Consider the following 13,141-nt stretch of genomic DNA (forward strand, 5'->3'; position numbering starts at 1 on the left):
CCTTAAGATTCCATGGACAGAATAAGAAAGAGACACAAAAGTGAAAAAGACAAGCACTTTCAGTTTGTTAATCATCAAAAAAATTACCATTTGAATGGGTGTGTGGGTGGATTCCTAGCCACAATGTACCCATTAAAAAGCTGATATTGGGATAAAGTTTATCTTTTCAAAATAAAACATTAATAAATAATTTTTTTTTTTTTTTAACAAAACGTAAGAATATTTTATTGATAAAAAATCACGAGCATGAAGCTCTTACATCACAAAGTATAATCACATGCTATGAGGTTACATAGTTATAGATACAAACAAAATTATTATAATAAAGTGATATCTATGACTTTCATCTTCCGCTAACCTATTTATAAAAATAATTAAAGAGCAGATCTGCTTCGAGCATACTAAATCTATTTTCAGAGTAGCCAAATATCCTAGAAAAAAAAAATTAAACCAGCTGTGATCGAGAGATAACCCATCACACCTGGCTAACATTCATCTCATGTATCGTCCATGATGGCAAATCTAAAGAGAAGAAAACTTTTATTTAAAGCAAAAATACAAATAGCAAACAGCAACAACAGCGAAGAAGGAGATGAACGGCACATGACGAAGGTATGGATCGATGGATGCATAGCAATCAAAATTATTGATCTGGTCGGAAAACTCGTACAAATAAAAAAAAAAAAAAAAAAACCAAAATGAGAGAGGGAGGATAGGAGCCGGGAGTAGAAAGAAAAGGAAATTCTCTACCAAGTAGAATCAATTATAACTGATATACAGGGAAAGTGATAACCCAACTGACTTTTGGCTTGCCAATTCAAAAGGAGCTGAATATTTGTTTTGGAACATTCTTTTGGTAGTATTATGTTGTGAATGAATCAATCTAAGAATATATTCACATACAAAAATCATATATTCATGAATAAAATATAATTAATTAATTGGCTTGAAGCTCACTCACTATAATTTTATATATTTAATATTAACCACATATTATTTAAAATTAATACATAAGGATATTTAATAATAAGTTAAGTTGATACAAGGTAATGGTATTAAGTTCAAAACATACTACTTGTATATAAAAATAATTAGCAAACGTGAATTTATAAATATCCACATGATTTAGTTAGGACTAAGCACTGACCTTCTGGGATTAGTACTCAACTCACACTGACAACTGAACTAACAGCCATAGGAGGTTAGTCACCAATTTGAACTGATCTCATTCGATAAGGACGATGATCATATATAATTCAGTTGTCTAAATAAATTTTCAGCTGTTCAGCCACTTACGTGAACAGATAAAGATCCCACATGAACTTAATCACAATAACTATCCAAATTGCTAACCGTTCTAATCAATTCCAATCATTTCAAGTAATTCGATCAGGATCGATTCTTTGACCAACTCCTACCGTAAGTTTCTTGACTGAGCCAAAAATGAAAAGAATAAGCTCCTTAACTATAAATTTGTAAGAAACTCTAAAAGAAAGTGGTGGTTAGTGAACAGAAATTGGGGGCACTAAAAAATGGGGGGGACATTATCAGGCACTGATAAGCTTTGACATGGCAGGCCGTTAATTTTATAATACTTGTGAAAATTGAGACGACTATTTGCAAAGGTAGATCTAGCATTTTAGGTTTGGTGTAAAACTTTTTTAAAATAAAAAATAAAAAAATTAGGTGCGAAATTTTGATTTCAAAAGGGTTATATTGGTATTTTTTTTTAAAACAAAAAAATAATAAAAAATATTGTGGAAGACGTTGTGAAGCCCCCCAAGGCACCATGTAGTTTAGCTCGCTATTTGATATATAGAGTTAAACTACAAGTCTTTCCAAGCCACCATGTAGTTCATCCCCCGGCTATTTGATACTATGGATATAAATTTGTCATGTCTTTTAACTGATGAGAAATATATAATTATTTAATTATCATATAAAAAATACATAATTTATAATAAAATTGTTAAAAAAAAATACATAATTTATATATGATAAAAAAAAAAAAAAAAAAAAAAAAAAAAAAAACACGTGATAATTTTATAAATTTTGGAAAGAAATTTAAAGAAAAATTGTATCCACAATTAAAGCACGAAATGAATTGAAGAGAAATGGCCCAAATGGGCGTCCTGATCATGCATGAACCATGTGCTACAGGTGTGGGATGGTCACGAGTGTCGGTCGAAGACACAGCTGGAGCCTGGAGCTAGATATGATTGATCCCTGTGGCCCTGCAGGCCGCCTCAATTTCACATGCCGTTGAACCGAACTAGAATTTAAAATTATTTTTCCATTTTTTTTTTTTTTTTTTTTGGGCGCCAAGTGATTTCAGATAACGCAGTCGGCATCATTCGGCCCCACTCGTTTCAATAACGACAACAAGTGATGGGTTGGAATCAAAACCCCAATCATTTGGGTGGGAGACCGTTTATTTTATATCAATTCACCAAAAATTCTAGATTTAATATTTTCATATTCAATTATAAAGCTTCTAGATCGTCTCTCTCTCTCTCTCTCTCTCTCTATATATATATATATATATATATATATTTATATAAACCTGGTTATAGCTGTTGGATTTTCCATGGTAGAGTCTAGACACTAGGAACTAGATCATTGAGCAACTCATTACTTTTTTTCCAAGTATTAAAACGTGTCAATACAAGGATGGTCTGCCTTTTGGCTAGTTAAGAGGGATGATTAAGCTGTTATGCAATTCACAAGAAGTAACCCAAAAAAAGTGATTTATAATTCTCTATAATTATTTGTTTGAATTTGAGAGAATTTGAATAGGTGATTATAAAATACTATTTATAAATCCATATGACCAAATAATAATTAGATTGCTGAACAACTTATTCGGTCAAGTAAGTCTGATATGTGGTCTCTCATAATTACCTGCTCGAATTTTCTCAAATTCGGATAAATAATTGTAAAAGATCGTATTTCCAAAAGTATAAAGAAAAAAAGAAAATGGATAATTACACTTAACCTTCCTGATTTATTCACGGTGTGGCGATTTACCCCCCAATGTACAAAAATTGGTACATGACTCCCTGAACTTGCCAACGTGTGGCAAAATCAACCTTCCGTCCAATCGACCGTTCGTTTGGACGGAAAGTCGGTCACGTGCAAGTCACGTGACTGGGGAGGGTCTCTGTCTTAAACGGTTATGTGATTTGCACGTGACCGATTTTCCGTCCAAACAAACGGTCAATTGAACGGAAGGTTGATTTTGCCACACGTTGGCAAGTTCGGGGGGTCATGTACCAATTTTTATATATTGATGAGTAAATCGCCACACTGTAGATAAATAGGAGGGTTAAGTGTAATTATTCCAAAAGAAAAAGAAAAAAAAAAAAAAAAAAAAAAAAAAAAAAAAAAAAAAAAAAAGTGCAGTGGATGGTTAATCCAGCCGCCCTCAAAACAAATAGATTATTGGAATTTGAACAATCCACTTCAAAATAGATTGGGGATTGGTCGAACCATTTTCGAAACATAATTTTTTTTTTTTTTTTGGTTGTTCGTTACAAATGAGTGGTTGAGATTGAGCGAATTGTAGACGCCGGTAATTCTTAAGCCAAGTTTGGTATTTTGGCAATATGTAAAAGTTCTGTTTGGTTAGCTCAATTAAAATATTTTTTCTAATGAGTAAATGTAATGATGACATGTTTTTCGGACTTATTAACTGGCTTTCTCTTTGGTAACTTAAAATCAAATCACGATGGTATATAATTATTTGTTTAAATTTGATAAACTTTATGCAGGTAATTTAAGAGATTACATATGAGATTTACTTAGGGTTCGTTTGGGTTTGCGATTTTAAAAAGTGCGATTTAAAATAACGATTTTAAAATATGTGATTTGAAAAAAAATGATTTTTAAAAACGCAGTTAAGCGTTTGGCAAAATCGCAGTTTGACCTTTAAAATCGCGAATTTATCTTTAAAATTCTGAGTTTTCAAAAAAGTACCATTTATCTGCGATTTGAAAAAGCAAATTTTCTGCGTTTTCAAATCGCAATTTTTAAAAACGCAGTTCCCAAACGATCAATGTTTTGCGATTTGGTTTAAAATCGCACTTATTGTCTACGAAATCGCAATCCCAAACGCACCCTTAATCAAATAAAAATTGAGTTGCTCAATTACTCTTTTGGGGCTAGATAAAGTAAAGATTAATGTTATGACTATTTTTTTATTCTTTTAAAATTGATGTGACTTTTAAAATTACTGTTGGATTAAGATTTAATAATGATCAATTCAAAATTCCATCCCTATCTCATAAGTTGTGCACAAATTTTTAAGACATTCTAGTAATAATGGCATGTTTGGATGAAAATAAAAAACAAATTCTACTTGCAACAACGGTGTTCGAAGTTTTTTTGAAATTTGGATATATAATACAACTCATATTCTAACCCAAATTCACCCCGAATTCCCAGTGAGTTTTCGAATTCCAAAGCACATTTTTTATAACTCCAATTAATTTTACACAACTTTTCATACAATCAATTATTTCTTGTCATACTTTTCTGTAAAAAAATATTTTCATATAATTATCATTTAAACATGATTTCAAATACAATTTAAACTTTATCGATCATCCAAACATCTATTTTTATCTTGAAATTCGCATACTAAATAATAATTAAATTCATATTTCAAAAAACCGAACACCCAAATCGCTTACAAAATTTACTTATCCGGGCAGAAGATTGAACGGATGAAAATCTATTCAGACTCATAGACTTTATCCATGCCGGTAGACACTTGAAGGAAAAGAGTGACCGGTACAACGACCGTACCACCGTTTCTTTTCGCTGTTAATTCCCCCACTCTTCCTTATCGTCTGATCACTTCCGTAACTTCGCCAACAGGAAATTAAACAACGTGGAAAAAGAAAAGGAGAAACAACCTGGGAATAAATTTATCGATTCCCTTGACTCCTCCTTAATTTCTTTATTACGATGTTTTATTCGCTTTTCGCAGTTATCGAGGCGAGCTGCTGACAGTGAGGTCAGTAAAACTCGCAAAGACCATTACGAAAAGCATTTTTGTCTCCACTTGTTTCCCCACGTCCTACACCCCCCCCCCAATTGCTTAGCTCACACTCACAGGCCTCCACTACTGACCACACACTCTCTCTCTCTTCTGCTGTTGCTCTCATCCATCACAAGAAACTTTCCACTCAGATTTTTGGGTCCGTTGCTCTCTTCAAAGCATGTCGGAAGATTGAAAAGTTACTTTCTTGTCGGCAGGAATATATACATGTATATGAATCATATGATGTTCTTCATTTTTCGTTTCTCACCAGATATTCATTCCAGGCTTTGTTGGGATTTCTCCGGAGGGATTTCTCTGAATTAGAAACCAGAATTCGGAAAGTCGCTTTGTGGGTGAGCATGCACTGCGCAGATCAGATTTCAGTTGGAGAGAATTCTCAGGTTATATATATAACTGCATGATCAGCCTTTGAACTTTTTCCAGTTTCTGCTTGTGTTTATTATTGATATATATTTTTTTTTCATGAATATTTGATTCAGTTATTTGCCCTTTACGTTTTCTTTATGGTTTTCCTTAAAATAATAAGAATCTTTAAAAGATAAAGTTGGGTTTGGTTTGGAATGTTTGAAAGGGCAGCCACCCGGCCCCCAACTATAAAAAAAAAAGACACCTTTCTAATGATGAATCCATATAATTACTCATGATTCGCACGAATGGAGTCTGCTGAACAATTGTTTTTGTTTTGTTGATTTCTGTTGAGAATTCTTAATTACTTTGCTATCATTAGGAATACACCTCTTTCTTACACTTACAAGCTAATGAAACCCACCTATCCAATAAAGTATATGGTATGACCATATCACTATATGAGTGCCTTAGAAGCACCATTTCTTTCTTTTCTTTCTTTAACTACAATACTATTTGTTCGGACTGAAATTACACCCGAGCGGGCTGAATTGTTAACGATTTAAGCAGCAAATACGAGAAAGCGTTTATGAGCTCACCTAATCCTGCAGATGGGTCAAGGCAGATAAGTTTTATAAGAACAGTTTCATATTTACTGTTAAAATTATTAGCGAAATAGTAAAATTGTTGAAAAAATAAACTCCAGCTCGAGTAGTAGGTAGAGGCCTGAAATCGCGGGAATCACCATCCCATCTTGTTCACAGCTACAAACAAAACTGACGTTTTAACGTCAACCTAGTTGTCTTACTTGTTAATTAGCTTTAAACCTTTCGAATATATATATATTTTTTTATTTCCTAGGTAGTGCCTATATGATAATCAATATCTTTGAATTTGTACAGTGTAGTCTCAATGATACGAGAATGTTTGTTTCCTGTTCAGCTGTTCCGATGATGGTGACCCATTGGCGGTAAATGGTAATGGCGTTTCACATCCACAACCAGACCACACCAGATAAGATATATTCGTTTTGGGAATGAAGATGATGGCACCTCTGTTTTCGTCAATGGCGAAGACCCCACTTCCCTCCCTCCAGTTCCCAACGCTCCTATTCTTACTCTTCTTTTCTTCTAACTTTTTCCCGCCTTGTGAGCCCCTAACGGTCGAATCCGAAGCCCTCCTTCATTTCAAAGACCAGCTCAAAGACCCACTCAATTTCTTGCAGTCCTGGAAAGCTTCAGACTCTCCCTGCGAATTCTCGGGGATTAAGTGCCACCCGGTATCCGGTAGAGTCACCGAAATCTCGCTCGATAGCAAGTCTCTTTCGGGTGTGATCTCGCCGTCTATTTCTGTCCTTGAGAGCCTGACTGTGCTCGCATTGCCGTCCAATAACATCTCCGGAAAGCTTCCGGAGGAGCTGAGCAATTGTAGCAATCTTAGAGTGTTGAATCTCACTGGAAATGTTGTTGTCGGACGCATTCCTGATCTTTCCCGGCTGAGAAACTTGGAGATTCTTGATCTTTCTCTAAACTACTTTTCGGGTTCATTCCCGAGTTGGGTTGGAAGTTTATCTGGACTGGTTGCGCTCGGACTAGGCGAGAATAATTTTGATGAGGGTGAGATTCCTGAGAGTATTGGGAATTTGAAGAACTTGACTTGGTTGTATCTGGGTGGTGCTAATTTGAAAGGAGAGATTCCGGAGTCGGTTTTCGAGCTCCAGGGATTGGAGACACTGGATATTTCGAGTAACAAGATCTCCGGAAACTTCCCCAAGTCGATTGGAAAACTGAAGAATCTTAACAAGATTGAGCTCTTTAATAACAATTTGACTGGAGAAATCCCACGAGAGCTTGCGAACCTGACATTTCTAAGGGAAATTGATGTTTCTGCCAACAGGATGTATGGGAGGTTGCCTGAAGAAATCGGGAATCTGAAGAACTTGGTGGTTTTTCAGCTTTATAAGAACAACTTTTCTGGAGAACTCCCCATGGGGTTCGGAGATATGAAGCATCTTTTTGGGTTCTCAATCTATGGTAACAGCTTTACCGGGGAGTTTCCGGTGAATTTCGGCCGGTTCTCACCACTTGACAGCATTGACATATCCGAGAATCAGTTTTCAGGTGGTTTCCCCAAGTTCTTGTGTGAAAACAGAACGCTAAGATTCTTGCTTGCTTTGGAAAATCAGTTTTCTGGGGAGTTGCCAGAGTCGTATGCTGAGTGTAAGTCTCTAGAGAGGCTCAGAATCAATATGAATCGCTTGTCTGGGAAGATTCCTGATGGAGTTTGGGCACTTCCAAATGTACAAAGGATGGATTTTGGTGATAATGACTTCAGTGGAGGAATATCCCCTGAAATTGGGCTTTCTGCTAGCTTGAACCAGTTGGTTTTGCTGAACAATAAGTTCTCAGGTGAGCTTCCATCAGAACTTGGCAAGCTGAAGAACTTAGAGAGGCTTCATTTGAGTAATAATAACTTCACTGGAAAAATACCTTCTGAAATTGGTGCTCTAGAGCAATTATCATCTTTGCACTTGGAAAAAAATTCTTTGACCGGATCAATACCACCAGAACTGGGTAACTGTGCTAGGCTGGTGGACTTGAATCTTGCCATTAATTCTTTGACTGGGAATATACCACAAACATTTTCTTTGATGACCTCATTGAACTCTCTGGATCTTTCGGGAAATAAACTTACCGGTTTGATTCCAGAAAGTTTAGAGAAACTGAGGTTAAGCTCCATTGATTTGTCTGAAAACCAGCTGTCAGGAAGAGTTCCATCAGATCTTTTTACCATGGGTGGAGATAAAGCATTTCTTGGAAACAAGGAACTCTGTGTAAACCAAAATCCTGAAATGCCTATGAATTCGAGGATAAATATTTGTACTGCAAATCATAGTCAAAGAGGGATTTTTGCTGGTAAACTCTTTATGTTATGTGTTTTAGCATCTGCCTTGCTTGTTGTATTTGCTGGGTTACTGCTTGTGAGTTATAAGAACTTCAAGTTTAGTGAGGGTGACATAGAAAATGATTTGGAAAGGGAGAAGCAAGTAGATCCAAAATGGAGACTCGAATCTTTCGACCAATTAGATATCAATGCTGATGAAATATGTAATCTGGAAAAAGAGAATTTGATTGGGAGTGGTGCTACAGGTAAAGTTTATCGATTGGATTTGAAGAAAAGTGGCTGTACAGTGGCCGTAAAACAACTCTGGAAAGGATATGGTCTGAAGATTTTGGAAGCAGAAATGGAGATTCTAGGAAAAATAAGGCATAGAAATATACTGAAACTTTATGCATCTTTGCTAAAAGGAGGCTCAAGTTTTTTGGTGTTTGAGTACATGGAAAATGGCAATCTGTTTCAAGCTCTTCACGGACAGAGCAAAGGTGGGCTGCCACAACTGGATTGGTACCGGAGGTATAAAATTGCTTTGGGAGCCGCAAAGGGAATTGCTTATCTGCACCATGATTGTTCACCACCTATTATTCATAGGGATATAAAATCAAGCAATATTTTACTCGATAAGGATTTTGAGCCAAAAATTGCTGACTTTGGGGTTGCAAAGGTTGCTGAGAAGTCTCTCAAAGGGTCTGATCATAGCTGTCTTGCTGGCACTCACGGTTATTTAGCTCCTGGTGAGTTTCAGAACTTCTTTAACAGACAAACTTATCTCTCTCTTCTTCTTTTTTTTTCTTTTTTTTTGGGTTCATGCATATAAAAAACTCCCGAATGATATTCATTAAGTTCTTAAGGTGGTGATTGTTGTCCAATTTCAGCTGTCATTCTCCTTGATGCTGGTGTTTTATCTAGTGATTAGATTCATATCTTTTTTCACAAATTCAGTTTGTGATTTCTTATTTTCAAATTTCACAATCATGTGCTTTAGAAGCCAGATTACAATGAATTGATCAGTTTTCAGTTTCATCCATCTGATCCAATCTTCAGGTTCTCCATGATTTAGAGTTCCCCTAATTCCTTATGTCATTTTTACTGGAAATGGATATAAAGTTGTGGAATGGATTACATGAAATTTAGTTATTTCAGAAAAGAAAGAACAACATTATCTATTTCCAAGTGATATAATCAGAATACTACATGAAAGGATCACGTCCTATTTTTGCAGTATTTGGTAGGAAACGAGGATATGAATCTAGAAGACAATTTCTCTCAATTTGCAGGTTGTGATAATGAGGTTATGATATGATTCTATCTGATCCTTTGAGGTACTAATTTATGAGGCAGAAAGTAAATATTGAGTCGACAAGAGTACTAGAGTATCTAATTGAAAACTAAGACTAAGATGGTGACCCATTGAAATGTCTCATATCTCAAAGTAATCCAGAACGTATCCTGTTTTTTAAAAATTTCTCATATCCCATGGTGGGTTTTGAAATTTCAAAATAAATGCTGTAATGGCCTCTCTGTATCAGAAGATGGTTTTGTTTCTTTGTTTTTGCTGAATAATTTAATGTGCTAGTTCAATCCTCTTAAGGGACTGATACTTATTTATATTCTGATTCATTTGATATGTCTAGGATTTGTCTTTGTAGAATGTAATTTAGACACTTGACCTTGTGGAGGTTATGAGTAGTATTATAGGATAAAATTATGTCATGAGTTGCAAATCAACCAAATATTACTAACTGGATAAGCCTAGTTCACTTGTTTAGTTGACAGGATTCATGCTGCATTTGAAATCTGTGTCAACTGATTATCTTCTAGAATTACACGAACGTGGATAAGTCTGGCACCAAAAGTTCAAAGAAAATGTCATATTTATTAATGATTAATGAACTCTGTTGCTTCTTCCATTTGCAGTTTGTTATGGTTAATTGAATGTTTGACCCATAAAATTGCGGCCCTAGTTAAAATTGAATGGTGAAATATGATTCCAAATTGGTACAAGACTCTGCCAAGTTTAAGGCATGTGTTGAATCCTTGAGTTTTCTATCCTTGTGTCTATGACCCCCAAGTCATTCTTTAAGTAACAAACTGATGACATGAGTTAGTCTGATTTAGTAAAACATGCTTTGGCCAAGGTTTCCTTTCTTACCAATAAATAAATGTTTATAAATTCATTGTCCTTTCTCGGACTTGCAAAATGTTTTCAATTTTAAGTTGAACATGTGCTCCACTGTTACTAATGTCTGCACTCCAATTTTCCTATGCAGAGCTGGCATATACTCTTAAAATCACTGAAAAGAGTGATGTGTATAGTTTTGGTGTGGTGCTGCTAGAATTAGTCACCGGTCGAAGACCTGTCGAGGAGGAATATGGAGAAGGAAAAGATATTGTTTATTGGGTTTTAAATCATCTCAATGACCGTGAAAGTGTCGTCGGGGTTCTTGATGATAAAGTGGCGATTGATTCGGTCGAAGATGACATGATTAAGGTCTTGAAGGTTGCTGTCCTTTGTACCAGCAAGCTTCCGTCTGTGCGCCCTACCATGAGGGAGGTTGTCAAAATGCTTATTGATGCTGATCCTTGCACTTTCAGGTCTCCAGACAATGATTCTGATAAAAATGGCAAGGTTTTCTTCTAGTCATCTTTTCTTTTAGTAATGACCAAACTTTCAAGGTTTAAAAACTTAAAGCAAAAGTTAGTATTTCCCTACGTGTTGGCCAAATTTGGTGAGCACATTGCACTTTTTATGATTATGATCAGAACTTCAAGGGTAAGTATTAGATGGAATAGAGTGTTGTATCCTATATGATAATATGAGAATGGTGTTGTAGAAGCATATTGTCGTAATCTGATTGGGAGCTTATTCCTGTTTTGTGTATATAACATATTCTAGTTCAGGAATAATTTTGGCTATGAATGGCATAATCAAAACCGGTTAAGTTTGAACTACATGATATCAAGCAGATTTAATGCATTCAGTTTTGTAATTTACATGCGATTTAACAATTTCTCTGTCCTGGGCTCTGATTGCGTGCCTGTTGAAGAATGAGCTAGCGATTCATAGGCAATGGCTTGGTTAAGGGAACCCACCGAAGCCGTAGCGAAAGCGAGTCTTCATAGGGCAATTGTCACTGCTTATGGACTCGAACCTAGGTGATCTATCCATGACCAAGATGAAGCTTGGGTGAAACTAAGTGGAGGTCTGAACCGACTGATATTGAAGAATCAGCGGATGATTTGTGGTTAGTGGTGAAATGCCACTCGAACCCAGAGCCAGTTGGTTCTCCCTGAAATGCGTTGAGGCGCAGCAGTTGATTGGACATCTAGGGGTAAAGCACTGTTTCGGTGCGGGTTGCGAGAGCGATACCAAATTGAGGCAAACTCTGAGTACTAGATATGACCTCAAAATAATAAGGGTCAAGGTCGGCCAGTGAGACGATGGGGGATAAGCTTCATCGTCGAGAGGAAAACAACCCAAATCACCAGCTAAGGCCCCTAAATGACTGCTCAGTGATAAAGGAGGTAGGGGTGCATAGACAGTCAGAAGGTTTGCCTAGAAGCAGCCACCTTTGAAAGAGTGTGTAATAGCTCACTGATTGAGCGCTCTTGCGCCGAAGATGAATGGGGCTAAGCGATCTGTCAAAGCTGTGGGATGTGAAAAGGCATCGGTAGGGGAGCATTCCGCCTTGGGGGAAGCACCCGCGTGAGCAGTGGTAGACAAAGTGGAAGTGAGAATGTCAGCTTGAGTAACGCAAACACTGGTGAGAATCCAATGCCTCGAAAACCTACGGCCTCGTTTGGTTTGCGGAATAGACCCTAAAATTGAATGATTATTCAATAGCAATAGTCATTCATTTGTTTGGTAAGAATTTATTTCATAGAATAATTATTCCCAGTGGAATAACTGTTCCCTTACGAAGAGGAATACTTATTTTTATAAAAAAATTAGAGGAATAGCTATTCCTACAAGAATAATCTATATTTTTCACAAAAAATACTCATTATTTTATATTTTCTCTCAATTTTTTTTATTTAAAAAAAAAAACAAGAAAAAAAAAAAATATCAACAACCTTTACAGTGGCTAGCCGACCACTATAAGGAGCCGAGGGTGGTCGGCCAGCCACATAAGGAGCCGAGGGTGGTCGCACCCATGAGGCATTTAGGGGGTGGTGCGACCACCCCCGGAGCATTTGGGGGTGGCACAGGCCACCCTTGACTTTTTGATTGGGGTGATCGGCCACCCACTGGTTTTCAGTTTTTATTTATTTGTTTTTAATAATTTGAGTTTTTTCTTTTTTCTTTTTTTAACTTTTTTAAAAACAGAAATAATGTGGGTTTTTTTTTAATAATTTTGATTGGATTCCAATTAAAGTATATGAATTATTACCAAACTAAAGAATAAGAATAGCCATTCTATTCCACTATCTTTTATTCCTGGTAATAACTATTCTATTTTCTAATAGAATACTCATTCGCAAACCAAACGAAGCCTAAGGGTTCTCCGTTTTCTTGCTCCCAAAACCTCTGGACCCAAGACCTCCCTCCTAGAGCTGAATGTGTCTATTGCATTCTCAACTATTGGCTGAGGCGGGGGCTCTTCTGGTTTTTCCTCAATCACTACAACATCCTCTTTTACTTCTTCATCTACATTCTCACCACAAATAGAACAGCAGTTATCACTGCCACAAGATCAAGCCTCCGAATCCTTCCCTTCACAAACTTCACTCTCCTCTATCTCCTAAACTTCCAGCATCTGGCTTTTTTGGTTGGAAGAGTCTTCGCCCAGAAGAATGGAGAGTAAAAGAGTAAGAAAACCCATTTTTTATTAT

General features: G+C 36.3%; 1 protein-coding gene across 4 annotated transcripts; it reads left to right on the top strand.

Annotated features, from left to right (window-relative positions):
* The first annotated feature begins 5,025 nt into the window (after nt 1-5,025).
* Nucleotides 5,026-11,662, top strand: LOC133870464 (receptor protein-tyrosine kinase CEPR2). Of its 4 annotated transcripts, none has more exons than XM_062307596.1 (4): nt 5,026-5,271; nt 5,329-5,445; nt 6,353-9,042; nt 10,579-11,662. In XM_062307596.1, the coding sequence occupies exons 3-4, from the start codon at nt 6,447-6,449 to the stop codon at nt 10,947-10,949; spliced, it is 2,967 nt and encodes a 988-aa protein (XP_062163580.1). In that variant the 5' UTR covers nt 5,026-5,271; nt 5,329-5,445; nt 6,353-6,446; the 3' UTR covers nt 10,950-11,662. The 4 variants fall into 4 exon arrangements, with proteins under 4 accessions (XP_062163580.1, XP_062163579.1, XP_062163581.1 ...); XM_062307595.1 differs by having other exon boundaries at nt 5,026-5,201; nt 5,316-5,445; XM_062307597.1 differs by having other exon boundaries at nt 5,026-5,201.
* Nucleotides 11,663-13,141: the final 1,479 nt, after the last annotated feature.

Source organism: Alnus glutinosa, chromosome 6 (assembly GCF_958979055.1).
Source record: "Alnus glutinosa chromosome 6, dhAlnGlut1.1, whole genome shotgun sequence".
In the NCBI taxonomy this organism is placed as follows: Eukaryota; Viridiplantae; Streptophyta; class Magnoliopsida; order Fagales; family Betulaceae; genus Alnus; species Alnus glutinosa.